This window comes from Pinus tabuliformis, chromosome 9 (assembly GCF_031772625.1).
Source record: "Pinus tabuliformis cultivar Carrire ecotype Pingquan chromosome 9, CPIR1, whole genome shotgun sequence".
In the NCBI taxonomy this organism is placed as follows: domain Eukaryota; kingdom Viridiplantae; phylum Streptophyta; class Pinopsida; order Pinales; family Pinaceae; genus Pinus; species Pinus tabuliformis.
This window is the reverse complement of record NC_142307.1, coordinates 1,496,704,908-1,496,724,529: the sequence shown is the minus strand read 5'-3', so window position 1 is coordinate 1,496,724,529 and position 19,622 is coordinate 1,496,704,908. Positions and strand designations below refer to the sequence as shown.

General features: G+C 36.7%; 1 protein-coding gene across 1 annotated transcript; it reads right to left on the bottom strand.

The window, feature by feature from the left end:
- Positions 1 to 131: 131 nt before the first annotated feature.
- LOC149154278 (putative acyl-activating enzyme 6) lies at positions 132 to 1,999 on the bottom strand. The gene is made up of 4 exons (XM_089444094.1): positions 1,962 to 1,999; positions 1,609 to 1,873; positions 1,237 to 1,477; positions 132 to 1,009 (listed from the first exon to the last, which is right to left on the bottom strand). The coding sequence occupies exons 1-4, from the start codon at positions 1,997 to 1,999 to the stop codon at positions 132 to 134; spliced, it is 1,422 nt and encodes a 473-aa protein (XP_089300220.1).
- Between the last annotated feature and the right edge of the window lie 17,623 nt (positions 2,000 to 19,622).

Genomic DNA, 19,622 nt, shown 5'->3' with positions numbered 1-19,622 from the left:
GAAATCGCATGCCATGCGTTTGGAGGTTATGGCATACATGAGGTTGTGCGCGGGCGAATAAAATTCAAATTTGAAATCGCTATGAAAAACCAACATATATATCAGCAACCTGTTGTAATCCGTTCTGTAATTTACAGTTGCAGTATCCAGTCCGAAATACTTTCACTTTTAGAGATTTTTGAATTACAATGGCGATCCCCGTGCTGCTGTTGCTTCTTTAAGTTTTGGGGAATGTAGATGATTACATGCCAGAGCCAACGCTGGATAGCAGAGAGCAAGAAGCGGTCTACAAGGTTCTGGAAGCCATCAATTCTGATATCGACTGGAGATGCTTGTTTCCTGATAATCTCTGCACTGGTAGACCGCACGGCGTCGTCTGCGATTTGGATGCCCATCACAGTAAGTGGCACATCGTGGAATTGAACCTGGGTTGGGTATTCCATGGCTTTGTCTGTGCTCTTCTCGTCCTTGAAATAACCCTTCATAACACGCGGCCCTCTAATCATAACCTCGCCCAACTGCACTCCGTCTCTAGCCACGCTGGCCATGGTATCCGGATCCTTCACGTCCAACTCAGCCAAACCCAGCGACCTAACGCCCTGTATCGCTTTCATTTGAGCCCTCTCGTTCGCTGCAAGTCTGTCCCACTCAGATTTCCAAGTGCATAAAACCACCACTCCTGCGGTCTCTGTGAGGCCATAGCCATGAGTGACACAGACTCCCAGCTCTTCAATTTTGAGTAGCGCAGCAGCAGCAGGAGGAGCGCCCACGGTTAAGATCTCCACCTGATGGGGCAAAGGCTCTCTATCTGATGGATCTACGTTTGAAATCATGGTAAGCACCACAGGCGCCGCGCAGAGATGGGTAACCCGGTGGTCGTTGAGAGCTTTATAGATGATGTGGCCATCGAATTTCCTTATGCAGATATTTGCGCCACCGAGGGCAGCTATTCCCCATGTGAAACACCAGCCGTTGGCGTGAAATATGGGCAGAGTCCACAGATAAACGACTGCGACCTCAAACCCCAGGTTAAAAGGGTATCCATAACCATTGTGTAGATGCCCCTGTGGCTGTGAACTACTCCCTTAGGACCAGAGGTTGTGCCCGATGTATAATTCACAACGATACTCTGTCACTCGTCCTCCGGCCACCGTGTCTCGAACTCCGGATCTCCCTCTTGCAATAGCCCTTCGTATGTTGTGACTGCTGCTGTAGTCGTGAAAGTTAATTCCGCACCATTGACGAGCTCCGGGATGAGTACCAGGGTGGGCTTATGGTCGGTTCCGCGTAGAGCTTCCGTGACGAGAGGCGCGAATTGATAATCAACAAACACAATCTTGGGTTGACAATGATTGAACTGAGCAGCCATCGTTCGAGCATCCAGAAGTGTGTTGACGGTGTTAAGAACGGCCCCTACCATTGGAACTGCCAAATGCATTTCGTAAATAGCAGGAACGTTGGGAGCCACCACAGACACCTGCAACAAACCACAGCTAAGAGGATCAAGATTTTATCCTATTCTGCTCTGTTGGGTTTCTTGTTAAGGTGAAGAAATAATAAAATTCCCATGGAAATGTTGATTCCAATTTGGATGATTCCAATACTTACAACATCCCCAGGCAAGATATTGTGGGCAGAGAGAGCAGAGGCAAGCCTGCGGCAGCGTTGGTAGGTGTGAGACCATGTATAACGAGTGGAATTGTAGACGATGGAGGTGGAGTCCCCGTAGACGATGGAGGTGGAGTCCCCATAGACGATGGCAGCTCTCTCTATGAAGCGGATCGGTGACAGGGGAGGATGATTCGCAGCACATCGTTTCAATTTCTCCATTCCCTCTTCGTCCTTCTTTCGATTAAAAACAGCATTCTGAAATCTACACGCCCAATGTTTCAACTTTATAACCAAAACATTAAAAATTACAATATGAAATCCAACTTTAGAACCAAACCATTAAAAATTACAATATAAAATCTGCACACATGTCATGGATCAATACCATTGCTTACAATACCACAAGACTAAAAATTATATCTCATTTTATATGACAAGTGTTTATGTTATTTTTTATTAATTAATCAATTTAATTAAAAAGGAAAAAAATACAACTATTTCAAAGAAAAATCTCAACCTTTGATTTTTGTATGCTATTAAGAATATTCTATTGAGGTTAAATCCCTACTATTTACTAAATAAGTATTGATAATTAAATTAAAATTCTAGAAGTTCTATTCCAGAATATACAACCCTACCAGAAGAATAAAGTATTAGTTCACTGAGTTATAATACAAGTAACATATTGAGATAAAAAGTATCAAATACGTTACAACTTGAGTTATTCAAATAAATAATATTTATTTTAGGTTATAATGTATTATCTTAATTAAAATTTAAAAAAAATGTTTATTTTGGAATAATTAATAATTACTAAGTGAATGGTAGAGATTTATCTCCATAGAATTTTCTAAAATATTTTTATTAGTAGTCACAAACCAAAAGTTGAAATTTTGAGAGATTTATCTCAAAATTAGTTGTCTTTTTTATTAAAATGATTAATTTTAGAAAATGTCATATACATATGTGTGTGTGTGTTATGGTTTCTTTGAGGATGTGGCATTTGTAAGCCATGGTATTGTAAAAATCTTTATTTTTAAGGTAATCTTCATAAATGGAATTGAATTTCCATGCTTAAGAATCTTACTACATGAGAGATGTATCATGAGATATGCTTAGTTTTTTTATGTCTATTAGCTTTTATAAGCCATTTTATTTATATGGCTATGCTAGGAGATATATAATCATAAATGTTTGTTTAAGGTAGAAATTTTCAAATGAAACACTTAATCATAATAATAACAATTATCTAAAGCATTTTGTGTATCTGTCATTTATTTACATATGCACTTTTCACCAATTTTAACAAAATTGAAATCAAATACTTTAGTTAACATTAAGGTAAATTTGATAATTGTGAAAACGTAATTATTATTAAAATGTAAGTTTACAACAATTTCAATTTAGATTTAAATAATGTTTTGTTTCAAATTTAATAGATAATTTATTCAAAAAATATTAAATATTAATTTTAAAATGTTTTAATAAAATTTGTTTATTTATATTATATTTTTAATAAATAAATTTAGGTAAAAGTTTTACTAAATATATTTTTGTTAGTGCTTATTCATGTTAATATCAACAATTTTTTTTAATAAATTATTTTCAATGTGTTAAATAGAGTTATATTAATGTAGATTGTTCTATGGTATGTTGTAAAGGTTTCAAAAAATTTGGCCAATGTTATATATGAAAGATACCATCATAGCCATGTATTACCCTCCTATGTGCACTAAGGTAGCTTAAGTTATTTTATAAAATAATATTTATTGTACCTTCAATATAATACGTGGGGCACCATGGTAGGGTTTAAAAAGATATATCGCATTGAACTTTTCATTTTAAATTGTATATAATGCACCACACACATACAAGCACCAATGCTTTATATTCTAGTATGAGCACTTCTTTGTCTTGTGTTATTGAATTGTTATATTTCATTATTCCTTCTATTCCATAATATATTTGATTTATTTTTAGAATTTTGGCAAACATATAAATCTATAGTTTTCACTAGCTAAACATTTAAAATTAGCCTACATTTCTATTTTCTTTCTTTTTCTTTTAAAAAGTTCTTAATAGTGTCACCTTGGAATTCAAACCATGCTAACTCTAAGCATGTACACAGGTCACATCAATTAAGAAAACTCACTATCATTTGAAGTGCATCAAATAGTCATATATGAAATGTGCATAAATTTACTATGCTCTTTGGTACATTAACAAATGTATGGGAGCACTTATTGCAATATTCCCATATGATAATGTGTATCACACATCTTTGATAACTACACTAAGTGAATGAGAAGTGCATATTGATGGACATGGGATAATTAGGGTATAACACAGTAGGTGTTGCTACTTTACTAGAGAAACACACCACCATCCCATTTTTTCTTTTTGTAAGTCATGTAATGCATTGTCATGTAATAGTAGCACCTCTTTTAGTGTTACTATGGATGGCTAAGTGTGTCATTAATGGTGCTTCTCATTCACATAGATACATTGAAGAAATAACAAACAACATTAAAATGAAAGTTAGCATATATATATATATAACAAACAAATCAAAACATAAAATAACCCATACCCACACCAAAAAAATAAAAATTTAAACACACACAAAATACAAAGAAACTTTTTCTTGGGAAAGTCCGGGGTGGTTGATAGAGAATGATCCCTAGTTTATTAGGGTCAAGTTAATGACAAAGAAAATAAGAAGACTCATTACTCAACTTTTAAGATTAAGTTATTATGCCAAAGATATAAATAATGGACAGGGAAGAATACCTTTCACCAATTAGTTGGTCCCTTGGTTGGATTTGTAACTGTATAGATAAAGTCTTGCATGCTCCAAACTTCTATAGAGATATGCACAAAATCATCACATGACATTGCTCAAACCATTTACAATATAAATTATTAATGATATTAAAACAAGAACACTTGTAACTAACTAATATTAATTAATATCAAGTAATTAATTTCTCTTCTAAATCATGTAATTAATAATTAAATGAATTACAACATAGTTTCTTTTGGGAGAGAAGAGATCACTTCATGTGTGTGTGTGTGTGTGTGTGTGTGTGTGCACGTGTGTTAGTGTGTGTGGGCAATACTTGATATAATTCCAATGCCTTCATCAACAAAGGTTGTGTTCCTCCTAACCTAGACCACTTATAGACTTCAACTTTAATTACAACTCCTCATTATATGTGAAAAGGAAAACCAATAAGGGATTACATATCAAATTTGAGTAAGAGAGTCAACCTTATAAACAAAGGTTTGTGTAGAAGGGAACCATAAAATCCAAGGTTAAATTTTCAATATAATGCTCCAAAATAAAGGTACAAAAATGGTCAATTCCCCCTTTTCCATCACATAAACCTTATTTATACTCTTATAAGTTGTCTAAGTTCATTGGGAATAGAAATTAGGGTTGTGTACTGTAACAACCTAGTAACTTGCACTCAGGAGCATGCAATTAATGTGGATTTATTATTTTTTCAAAAGTTTGGAATGCATACACACCGAGCATGAAGAGAATGAGTGTATAATATGTGTGTTTCCATAAGGAAAAGTTTTTATACTAGGTAAAAAGTAATTTTTAAACTAAGTTCAGTGGAAAAAAAAGATATTAAAGTAGATATATCCTTGTTAAGAAGTCATTAATGACAAAATAAATGTTATAGCATATGTCATCTAATAAATGAGATCAGAAGGGAAGTTGATGGTTGAATTACATTATAATACTACAAAAGATTCAAATAAGTGTAGCGAAGTGAAGTCCAACAACCACAAGATCAAAACATTATATTCAAACAAAACCAATGTATCAAATTACTATCTTCCCCAAGGCAGGCATATACATGTTAAGATGAAAAGGTAAGCATGGTCACCAAATCATGTATGATGAAAATACATGAAGAATATATAGAATGGAAAATCCTAGACATGGAAAATACATATTGGAACCATGTCAAATGCAGATCATAGCCACGATCAAATAAATAGTGGATCTATGTCTCAATGTATGTCGACAAAGCAACCAAAACTTGAGTAAAAATAGGAATTAGTTCTCCAAAACAATAACCATTTCATATAGATAAGTAGTATAATATGTGTAACTTGAGGAGTAGCATAAGAATGAAAAACTACTACAACCCAAGGTCTTCAATTCAAATTTATCAAATATACAAATATAAACCATATGAGTTGTTATAGGCCATTTTGTCACATTTTGTCACTAGGCACGTTAACTGGATCAATCAACATCATTTTACCCCTTGTCGTCACATTTGCACAAATCCCTAAGCATGACTCTCCCTAATCCTTGAATTTCTTCCTTTAACTGCTTCATTAAAGTGATTTTAAGGCCCAACACACCCTGCTTCCTTAAGAGACTACGCTCACCAGCAGGCTGACCCTTGGTGGACCTGCGCTGATTACCAATAGGTTTCCCCTTGCTAGGGGTGCGCCAATTCTATAAATTCATGAATAATAAAAAGAATTTCAAAGCTTACTTCTCCATAAGGTTCTAGGAATTCTTAAAACCATTTACCTTGGATGAAAGTCTCGAATCCTATCCCTTATCCCTTGATCTCATCCTTCCATCAAGAGTGGATCTCAAGCCTAAATTGGGTAAATGGATAAGAATTCCTAACCTACCATCCTCTTTTATATATTTACTATCATCCACAAGCTAGCGGTTGGATTTTGGAGATAGATTCTACCCTCATGTTGTTGTTGTGAGAGTCATTATTCCATGCATTAGGGTGACATAGAGATACACTTTGTGACAAGGAAGGTCAAGTCAACTTGGAGGAGCTCTTCTACAAGACCAACTTTATATTTGGTTGTAACTCTCTCCGTTTCTATTAATACAAAGAGTTCATTGTTTTCCTATATGTGATGTTATGATTTCATGTATTTCAATACCATGTTGAAATATTGAATAAAGTGATTGGATAATACTACATAGATATTGTAGATATTTGGCTTGTGTTATATAATTGTGGAGGTTCTAATTATAGTGATCAGATCTAAGATTGGATATACGGAAGATATGCGTGCATATACGGAAGATATGCACATACAAGAAAGTTAGGAATATACGGAAGATATGCGCATATCTTCCGTATATGCCCAATTTCCGTATAGGCGCATATCTTCCGTATATGCACAGTTTCCGTATATGTGCAATTTCTGTATATGGAATTTGCGCATCTACGATGCAGATACATGAACGACGTGCATATACGGAAGATATGCACATAGAGGAAAGTTAGGGATATATGGAAGACATGCGCATATCTTCCGTATATGCGCAATTTCCGTATATGCGAATATCTTCCGTATATGCGCAGTTTCCGTATATGCGCAATTTCTGTATATGGAATTTGCGCATCTGCGATACAGATACATGAACTACGTGCATATACGGAAGATATGCACATACAGGAAAGTTAGGGATATACGGAAGACATGCGAATATCTTCCGTATATACCCAGTTTCCGTATATGCGCATATCTTCCGTATATGCCCAATCTTCCGTATATGCGGAATTTCTGTATATGAAATTTGCGCATCTGCGATGCAGATACATGAACGAGGTGCATATACAAAAGATATGCACATACAAGAAAGTTAGGGATATACGGAAGACATGCGCATATCTTCCGTATATGCGCAATTTCCGTATATGCGCACATCTTCCGTATATGCACAGTTTCCGTATATGCGCAATTTCTGTATATGGAATTTGCGCATCTACGATGCAGATACATGAACGACGTGCATATACGGAAGATATGCATATACAGAAAAGTTAGAGATATACGGAAGACATGCGCACATCTTCCGTATATGCCCAATTTCCGTATATGCACATATCTTCCGTATATGCACAGTTTCCGTATATGCGCAATTTCTGTATATGGAATTTGTGCATCTACGATGCAGATACATGAACGACATCCATATACGGAAGATATGCAGATATAGGAAAGTTAGGGATATACGGAAGACATGCGCATATCTTCCATATATGCCCAGTTTCCGTATATGCGCACATCTTCCGTATATGCACAGTTTTCGTATATGCGCAATTTCTATATATGGAATTTGCGCATATATGATGCAGATACATAAACGACATGCATATACGGAAGATATGCCCATACAGGAAAGTTAGAGATATACGGAAGACATGCGCATATCTTCCGTATATGCCCAGTTTCCGTATATGCGCATATCTTCCGTATATGCGCATATCTTCCGTATATGCGCAATTTCTGTATTTTGATTTGCGTATATACGATGCAGATACATAAATGACATGCATATATGGAAGATATGCACATACAGGAAAGTTAGGGATATACGGAAGACATGCACATATCTTCTGTATATGCCCAATTTCCGTATATGTGCACATCTTACGTATATACACAGTTTCCGTATATGCGCAATTTCTGTATATGGAATTTGTACATATACGATGCAGATACATAAACGACGTGCATATTTAGAAGATATGCACATACAGGAAAGTTAGGGATATACGGAAGATATACGCATATCTTCCGTATATACCCAATTTCCGTATATGCGCATATCTTCCGTATATGCACAGTTTCCGTATATGCGCAATTTCTGTATATTGAATTTGCGCATATACGATGCAGATATATGAACAACGTGTATATACGGAGGATATGCATATACAGGAAAGTTAAGGATATACGGAAGACTTGCGCATATATTCCGTATATGCGCATATCTTCCGTATATGCACAGTTTCCGTATATGCGCAATTTCTGTATATGGAATTTGCGCATATACAATGCAGATACATAAACGAAGATATGTACAAATTCCATATACAGAAATTGCGCATATACGGAAACTGCGCATATACGGAAACTGTGCATATACGGAAGATGTGCGCATATACAGAAACTGGGCATATACGGAAGATATGCGCATATCTTCTGTATATCCCTAACTTTCCTGTATGTGCGTATCTTCCGTATATGCACGTCGTTCATGTATCTGCATCGCAGATGCGCAAATTTTATATACGGAAACTGTGCATATAAGGAAGATGTGCGCATATACAAAAATTGCGCATATACGGAAGATATGCGCATGTCTTCCGTATATCCCTGACTTTCCTGTATGTGCATATCTTCCGTATATGCACGTCGTTCACGTATCTGCGTCATAGATGCGCAAATTCCATATACAGAAATTGCGCATATAAAGAAACTATGCATATACAGAAGATATGCGCATATACGGAAATTGGGCATATACTGAAGATATGCGCATATCTTCCATATATCCCTAACTTTCCTATATCTGCATATCTTCCGTATATGGACGTCGTTCATATATCTGCATCGTAAATGCGCAAATTCCATATACAGAAATTGCGCATATACGGAAAATGTGCATATACGGAAGGTGCGCATATACGGAAGATATGCGCATGTCTTCCATATATCCCTAACTTTCCTGTATGTGCATATCTTCCGTATATGCACATCGTTCATGTATCTGCATCATATATGCACAAATTCCATATACAAAAATTGCACATATACGGAAGATATGCGCATATACGGAAATTGGGCATATACGGAAGATATGCGCATATCTTCCGTATATCCCTAACTTTCCTGTATGTGCATATCTTCCTTATATGCACGTCGTTTATGTATCTGCATCGTATATGCGCAAATTCAATATACAGAAATTGCGCATATACGGAAACTGTGCATGTACGGAAGATATGCGCATATACGGAAGATATGCGCATGTCTTCCGTATATCACTAACTTTCTTGTATGTGCATATCTTCCGTATATGCATGTCGTTCATGTATCTGCATCGCAGATGCGCAAATTCCATATATAGAAATTGTGCATATAAGGAAACTGTGCATATACGGTAGATATGCGCATATACGGAAGATATGCGCATGTCTTCCCTATATCCCTAACTTTCCTCAATGTGCATATCTTCCGTATATGCATGTCATTCATGTATCTGCATCGTAGATGCGCAAATTCCATATACAGAAATTGCGCATATACGGAAACTGTGCATATACGGAAGATATGCGCATATACGAAAACTGGGCATATACGGAAGATATGCGCATGTCTTCCGTATATCCCTAACTTTTCTGCATGTGCATATCTTCCGTATATGCACGTCGTTTTTGTATCTGCATCATATATGCGCAAATTCAATATACAGAGATTGCGCATATACGGAAACTGTGCATATCCGGAAGATATGCACATATACGGAAATTGCGCATATACGGAAGATATGCGCATGTCTCCCGTATATCCCTAACTTTCCTATATGTGCATATCTTCCGTATATGCACGTCGTTCATGTATCTGCATCGTAGATGAGCAAATTCCATATACAGAAATTGCGCATATACGGAAATTGGGCATATACGGAACATATGCGCATATCTTCCGTATATCCCTAACTTTCCTGTATGTGCATATCTTCCGTATATGCACGTCATTCATGTATCTGCATCGCAGATGCACAAATTCCATATACAAAAATTGTGTATCAACGGAAATTGGGCATATACGAAAGATGTACGCATATACGGAAACTGGGCATATACGGAAGATATGCGCATGTCTTCCGTATATCCCTAACTTTCTTGTATGTACATATCTTCCGTATATGCATGTCGTTTATGTATTTTCATCGTATATGCGCAAATTCCATATACACAAATTGCGCATATACTGAAACTGTGGATATACGGAAGATGTGCTCATATACAGAAACCGGACATATACGGAAGATATGCGCATGTCTTCCGTATATCCCTAACTTTCCTATATCTGCATATCTTCCGTATATGGATGTCGTTCATGTAACTGCATCGTAGATGCGCAAATTTCATATACAGAAATTGCGCATATACAGAAACTGTGCATATACGGAAGATATGCTCATATACGGAAATTGGGCATAGACGGAAGATATGCGCATGTCTTCCGTATATGCACGTCGTTCATGTATCTGCATCGTAAATGCACAAATTCCATATACAGAAATTGCGCATATACAGAAACTGTGCATATACGGAAGATGTCTGCATATACGGAAATTGCGCATATACGGAAGATATGGAAGATATGTGCATGTTTTCCGTATATCCCTAACTTTCATGTATGTGCATATCTTCCGTATATGCACGTCGTTCATGTATCTGTCTCGCAAATACACAAATTCCATATACAAAAATTCCGCATATACGGAAGATATGCGCATATACGGAAATTGGGCATATACGGAAGATATTCGCATGTCTTCCGTATATCCCTAACTTTCCTGTATGTGCATATCTTCCGTATATGCACGTCGTTCATGTATCTGCATCACAGATGCGCAAATTCCATATACAGAAATTGCGCGTATACGGAAACTGCGCATATACGGAAGATATGCGCATGTCTTCCGTATATCCCTAACTTTCCTCTATGTGCATATCTTCCGTATATGCACGTCGTTCATGTATCTGCATCGTAGATGCACAAATTCCATATAAAGAAATTGCGCATATACAGAAGATATGCGCATATATGGAAATTGGGCATATACGGAAGATATGCGCATATCTTCCGTATATTCCTAACTTTCCTGTATGTGCATATCTTCCGTATATGGACGTATATTTTCTGTATATCCAATACAGGAAATTTACGGATATACAGAGAATATGCGCATATCTTCCGTATATGCGCAATTTCTGTATATGCGCATATCTTCCGTATATGTGCAATTTCTTTATATGGAATTTGTGCATATACGCAATTTCTGATATCGACTGGAGAGGCTTGTTTCCTGATAATCTCTGCACTAGTGGACCGCACAGCGTCGTCTTCGATTTGGACGCCCATCACAGTAAGCGACACATCGTGGAATTGAACCTGGGTTGGGTATTCGACACCGCAAACAATCCCCCCTGTGGGAGAAATGCATCATTTAGCCCTTACCTGGTTGCGATACTGCGCCTGCGCAAGCTCTTCTTCTACAGGTGCTTTATTCCCGCCTTCGTCTGGGTTCAATGCATTCGTTGCTCACCGAGCTCTGGCGTGATTGGTTTGAAAGATTCCAAGCATGAATGTGGGATCTCATAGAACACATGAATCAAAATTCATCCAGGGCTTCCAGAGGCCACCCACCTCCACCCATAAAACAATGATTCCACCTCACGGTCAGACATCACCAAAAACCATCATCAGATTGGTCTCCATCCAAGCCTTCTAGGGCTTCTAAAGTTTCTGTCCAACCAAGGCTTCCAGAACTAGTAATTCAACCCAGTTTCCGTATATGCACAATTTCTGTATATGGAATCTGTGCATATACGGAAGATATGCGCATGTATTCTGTATATGCCCAATTTCCGTATATGCGCATATCTTCCGTATATGTCCAATTTCCGTATATGCGCATATTTTCCATATATGCGGAAGACATGCACATATGTTCTGTATATGCTCAATTTTCGTATATGCGGAAGACATGCGCATATCTTCTGTATATGCTCAATTTCCGTATATGCGCACATCTTCCATATATGCACAGTTTCCGTATGTGTGCAATTCCTATATACGGAAGATATGCGCATATACGGAAATTGGGTATATACGAAAGATATGCGCATCTCTTCCGTATATGCCCAGTTTCCGTATATGCACAATTTCTGTATATGGAATCTGTGCATATACGGAAGATATGCGCATGTCTTCCGTATATGTCCAATTTCCGTATATGCGCATATCTTCCGTATATGCCCAATTTCCGTATATTCCCAATTTCCGTATATGCGCACATATTCCGTATATGCGCATATCTTCCGTATACACAGAAGACATACGCATATCTTCCGTATATGCCCAATTTCCGTATATGCGTACATCTTCTGTATATGCACAGTTTCCGTATATGCACAATTCATGTATACAGAAATTGGGCATATACAAAAGATATGCGCATATATGGAAGACATGCGTATATCTTCTGTATATGCACAGATTCCATATACAGCAATTGTGCATATACGGAAACTGGGTATATACGGAACATATGCGCATATCTTCCGTATATGCACAATTTCTGTATATGCCCAATTACCGTATACTGAAATTGCGCATATACGGAAACTGTGCATATACGGAAGATGTGCGCATATACGGAAATTGGGCATATACGGAAGATATGCGCATGTCTTCCGTATATACGGAAGATGTGCGCATATACGGAAGTATGCGCATATACAGAAGATATGCGCATGTCTTCTATATATACGGAAGATATGCGCATATACAGAAATTGTGCATATACGGAAGATATGCGCATATACGGAAATTGGGCATATACGGAAGACATGCGCATATCTTCCGTATATGCCCAGATTCCATATACAGAAATTGTGCATATACGGAAACTGGGCATATACGAAAGATATGCGCATATATTCCGTATATGCCCAATTTCCGTATATTCGCATATCTTCCGTATATACGGAAGACATGCGCATATCTTCCGTATATGCCCAATTTCCGTATATGCACAATTTCTGTATATGGAATCTGGGCATATACGGAAGATATGCGCATGTCTTCCGTATATGCCCAATTTCCGTATATGCGCATATCTTCCGTATATGCACAATTTACGTATATGCCCAATTTCCGTATATGCGCATATCTTCCGTATATACAGAAGACATGCGCATATCTTCCGTATATGCGCATATTTCCGTATATGCGCACATCTTCCGTATATACGGAAGACATGCGCATATCTTCCGTATACGCCCAATTTCCGTATATGCGCACATCTTCCGTATATGCACAGTTTCCGTATATGCGCAATTCCTGTATACGGAAATTGGGCATATACAGAAATTGTGCATATACGGAAGAGATGCGCATATACGGAAATTGGGCATATACGGAAGATATGCGCATATCTTCCGTATATGCCCAGTTTCCGTATATGCACAATTTCTGTATATGGAATCTGTGCATATACGGAAGATATACGCATGTCTTCCGTATATGTGCATATCTTCCGTATATGTGCATATCTTCCGTATATGCCCAATTTCCGTATACAGGAATTGTGCATATACGGAAACTGTGCATATATGGAAGATGTGCACATATACGGAAATTGGGCATATACGGAAGATATGCGCATGTTTTCGTGTATACGGAAGATATGCGCATATACGGAAATTGGGAATATACGGAAATTGGGCATATACGGAAGATATGCGCATATACGGAAATTGGGCATATACGGAAGACATGTGCATATACGGAAATTGGGCATATACGGAAGACATACGCATATCTTCTGTATATGCACAGATTCCATATACAGAAATTGTGCATATACGAAAACTGGGCATATACGGAAGAGACGCGCATATCTTCTGTATATACCCAATTTCCGTATATGCGCATATCTTCCGTATATGCGCATATCTTCCATATACAGGAATTGCACACATACGGAAACTGTGCATATACGGAAATTGCGCATATCTTCCGGATATGCGCATGTTTTCCGTATATACGGAAGATATGCGCATATACGGAAATTGGGCATATACGGAAGATATGCGCATATACGGAAATTGGGCATATACGGAATATATGCGCATATCTTCCGTATATGCCCAGTTTCCGTATATGCACAATTTCTGTATATGGAATCTGTGCATATACGGAAGATATGCGCATGTCTTCCGTATATGCCAAATTTCCGTATATACGCATATCTTTCATATATGCACAATTTCCGTATACAAGAATTGCGCATTTACGGAAACTGTGCATATACGGAAGATGTGCGCATATATGGAAATTGGGCATATACGGAAGATATGCGCATGTCTTCCGTATATACGGAAGATATGCGCATATACGGAAACTGTGCATATACGGAAGATGTGCGCATATACGGAAATTGGGCATATACGGAAGATATGCGCATGTCTTCCGTATATACGGAAGATATGCGCATATACGGAAATTGGGCATATACGGAATATATGCGCATATCTTCCGTATATGCCCAGTTTCCGTATATGCACAATTTCTGTATATGGAATCTGTGCATATACGGAAGATATGCGCATGTCTTCCGTATATGCCCAATTTCCGTATATGCGCATATCTTCCGTATATGCGCATATTTCCGTATATGCGCATATCTTCCGTATACACGGAAGACATGCGCATATCTTCCGTATATGCCCAATTTCCATATATGCACACATCTTCCGTATATGCACAATTTCTGTATATGCGCAATTCCTGTATACGGAAATTGGGCATATACGGAAGATATGCGCATATACGGAAGACATGCGTATATCTTCCGTATATGCACAGATTTCATATACAGAAATTGTGCATATACGGAAACTGGACATATACGGAAGATATGCGCATATCTTTCGTATATGCCCAATTTCCGTATATGCGCATCTCTTCCGTATATGCACAATTTCTGTATATGCCCAATTTCCGTATACAGGAATTGCGCATATACGGAAACTGCGCATATACAGAAGATGTGCACATATACGGAAATTGGGCATATACGAAAGATATTCGCATGTCTTCCGTATATACGGAAGATATGCGCATGTCTTCCGTATATACGGAAGATGTGCGCATATACGGAAATATGCGCATATACGGAAGATATGCACATGTCTTTTGTATATACGGAAGATGTGCGCATATACGGAAATTGGGCATATACGGAAGATATGCGCATATACGGAAATTGCGCATATACGGAAGATATGCCCATGCCATTGTTCATCTCATCACAAACTTTCAAAGTTTACCAGAGGAAACCTGAGAACCACCTGCTCACAACATCCTTGTTGAAATCATTGATTATGACACCCCATGGGCTTACTTTGATGGATCGGCACAACAACATGGTTGTGGTGGAGGCATATACCTTCATATCACACTCTCACACTTTTTCAAGATTTAAATGGGATTCTGGGCGGGGAGGGGAGGAGGGGGGACAAATAACTTTGCAGAACTTATATCTCTCCGACATTTGTTATACTTTTCTCTTGTCAAAGGATGTAGCAAATTGCAAATATTTGGTGACTCAAAGATAATTATTAAATGGTTTAATCAACAAACTATTTGTCACACATGCACACACTCCGACACATATTGGATGATTCTTTGAGATTGAGAACACATTTTGACATTTATTCTTGTCAACATATATACAGGGAGCATAACCAAGTCTCTGACAAACTATCCAAGGAAGCTGCACACCTTCCAAGGGGGGTCTAGTTTATCCATGAACAACGGGATATGGACTCGTACAACTATTACCACCCCCCATTCATGGATGAACAATTTTGATGGGGCTAGGGGCCCTAATTTATCAGTATTTTATGGCACAATTTTGTTGTAAATATTTGAATTATAGCATATATTTATGTCTATATATTACTAAACTTTTCATATGTAATTATTCATAATTGTCTCCTTTAGATGGGATTGACATATATTTTTGAGACAAAACAACACAAATAGTGGCCAGACCACTGGTATTTCATATGCTATCAAGCATCTTCAACATGTAATTTTCTATATTAATGAAAATTATGTTTTTTTTTTAATCATTATAGGGGGATTCTCTTAGCACAATTATTAGGGATTTCATAATATAATGTGAAATATTTGTTATCCTAAGCATGGAGTGATCTAAGTAGATCTATTATTATGACATATATGGCCACATGGAATATATTGAGCTGAAGCATGGAGTGTTCTAATATATTAAAGAAAAATTGTACATTAAAACAAACTCCATTCCTAATTAATACCAGATCAATCTACTCTAAATAGAGCTTTCTCATAAACCATAACAACCACATCCATATCTATTTTTATCTCACAATGAATGAATTATCCACACTAAGCAATCTACTTCACATAAATGTGAGTATATATGATATTTTAAACACTAAACAATATAGATCTATTATTGGCACATATTCGAGTGGAAAGAGATTACTTGAAGTTGAGAATAAACGAATCTTTATCTAAGTACACAACCACAAAATTTAATCAAGTGCACAATTTTACACCTCAACAAGAAAGTAGTAGGAATGGATATGGAATGCTTGACAATAATAGCAATGTAATATATGTTGGCACTGATGTCAACCAGATGAGCTAGTTAAGCTTGGCATTGATATCAATCACTTGAAGGAATGCTTGCAAGACGATCTAATGATTAACAGAGATTGTTAGAGGTTTTGGAGGTCCATAGGGTTTGGCAAAGAGGTTGAAGTTGGCTTGATGTAGGAGGAAGAAGTTTTGAGCATAGAGAATTTATTTTTCTAAGTGTTATAGGACTGTCACGGTCATTCCTTGGTCACAAGGTGGCACAACCCTAGTGCAGTAGGTATGCAATGGTGTGAGCATGGAGATTGTTGCAGGGTGCAAGTTCAGTGCTAGCAAAACTTTCCTGTAGCTGCTAAAAATTACCACGCACACAAACCAAGAAATTTCCCAAGGTAAGTTAGCTATCAAAGCGTTTGATTGAGTCTTCAACGATTACACTTGTTTTGGTCCAATGTGAGTATGAACACTTTGATTTTTATTAATGGTGCAAGTGATCGATTGAACGGGTGTCCATGATCGTGGATTGATTTTTGGGTAGTGGATCGAGTTAATGTGTGGATCTAGTTAGTGTGAGATTATGGTCAATTTGGAGTATGAACACTTTGATTTTTATTAATGGTGCAAGTGATCGATTGAACGGGTGTCCATGATCGTGGATTAATTTTTGGGTAGTGGATCGAGTTAATGTGTGGATCTAGTTAGTGTGAGATTATGGTCGATTTGGTCCTTTGTAAGAGCGAAGGGCATATTGGTTAAATATCAAAGAAATGCATGTAACTGAGGTTACATAGTTTGATGGAGAGATAGTGCACATCATGTGAGAAAATGCAAGGTTTGACTGGTTGAGTGCATATGATCAAAGACAACCACACTATGTGCATGGCACTTGTAGATGTCAGAGAATTTGACTGAGTGTGAAGCATATTTGATTGTTGGATCAATGAATGAGTGTGATGAACTACACTTCAGATACTTTTATATTTTTTTGTAAAAAATATTATTGAAGAGGTGTGCAGTTGACAGGAATAGAGTACGCTTGGACATAGCATTAAATTGTGAACATGTTTGTGTGCATAATATGAGAGATGGTGTGATAGGACAGAGCTTGGGGTGACACATTGAGAACAATGTCAAAGGTTGGGTGGAACTTGCGAGCTTGAGTTTTAGTTTCCAAACTTATATTATCAAGTCAGTACCCTAAACCTTGTTTATGTGAATTATTTTCTTAATGATGTAAAACTATATGATGTTTTATTACTTACTACTATGTTTCATTTTATATGCATTAACTATGCCTTAGATACTTGTACAAAAGAACTAAGTAGTAGTTAGTATAAGAAAATTTTACTTTCTGTATTGTATATATATTTAGTACTTACAAGTACAATAATATTTGTACAAAAGCAAATATGTAATTGAATGGAATTGATATGTTTTAGAATTTAAATTATATTCATGCATGCAATTATAAGTATGTGAAATTGTGCTAGTTCAATTATTTGTACAAAATGAGTTTTGAGTAACTCTAAGTATTTACCTTGTTAAGAGTAAATAATATCAAATATATAAGAGCGATTACATACAGAGGAACATTGTTTTGAGAAGCAAAACAAGATAAGAAGGAAGTGTGTGTGTGTGTCTGTGGGCATGCGCGTAGATGTAATATGGTATTTACATTATAAGTAATGGTTATATAAAGACCTGTAATAGATGTAAAATATAGATGTGCATATCGCCTAGAATATGATTTTAGAATATTAGAGTAAGCTACAAAGTATTTTTGTATGCATGTATAAAACTATCCATGGTAAGTATGAGTGTTAAAATACATAAAATAAAAACGAGTATTTAAGCATAAATAGAGAAAGTCTTTGAAACTTGTATTTATACCATAAAAGAAACATGTATTCTTAAAAGGAATTTCATAAATATAATTCGTAATATATCAAAGTTCAATGACTAAAGAGTCATTGTGAAGAGAATACAGTAGTGGTCATAGATGACCATAGAAGAACAATCCACAGATAATAGATATGTATTACGAAAACCATGGGACATAGTTTTCCCCATAATTCAGTTACATCACTGGATTAAAGCCTTTAAATAACATACTTTGTGACAAAAAGTAAATTTGTGAAAAAGAAACCAAGTTCAACTAAGGTATAGTAAGAACTGAAAATCTTAGTTCTTGCTCCTGAACACAACTATCAAGCTCAAGTAGAAGAGAAATCCAATGGTTCAGATCACTCGACTTGGTAAATGGAAGTCAACACCTATGTAAGTAAGATAAAGACTTTAAATCCTCCTTAGTGAAATAAAAACTTCTAAAAACTCCTTATAGAAAGGTTAATACTTATGAAAAAATTCTTCATATAAATATTATATTAGAATATATATATTTGTACAGGAAAATATTAAAAGAGTTACACAGAAATTATAGAGAAAGAAAGAAAAAAACTATGAAAGGAATTTTATGGAGTTGTAGCTGAATGGGAAACCTAGAATCATCATGCTTAGTCGTACACCTACATTAATAAATAATTAAATAAGTAAAGTAAAAATTAAAGAGATTTATAACCTTATTTTCAAAATATAATACTTATGCAAAATGAAAATTAAACAGAAAGCCCCAAGGGATAACTCAATTGGTCGAGTTCCCATTGCTAAGTACCTTGCGAATTGGGAGGTCACGGGGTCAAATATCCTCAATGTCCTTGGGGTTAGGCGTTGCTAGTTTGGCTGGCGGGTAGATCCCTTCGGGTTGATCTACTTGG

Bases quoted from the DNA above. Each gene is read 5' to 3' on its own strand.
- LOC149154278 (XM_089444094.1), bottom strand. From the start codon at position 1,999: ATGGTATTGATCCATGACATGTGTGCAGATTTTATATT. The intron at 1,874-1,961 runs GTAATTTTTAAT...TTGGGCGTGTAG, and splicing joins ATGTGTGCAGATTTTATATT to ATTTCAGAATGCTGTTTTTA. The intron at 1,010-1,236 runs GTGCGGAATTAA...TTGAGGTCGCAG, and splicing joins CATCCCGGAGCTCGTCAATG to TCGTTTATCTGTGGACTCTG.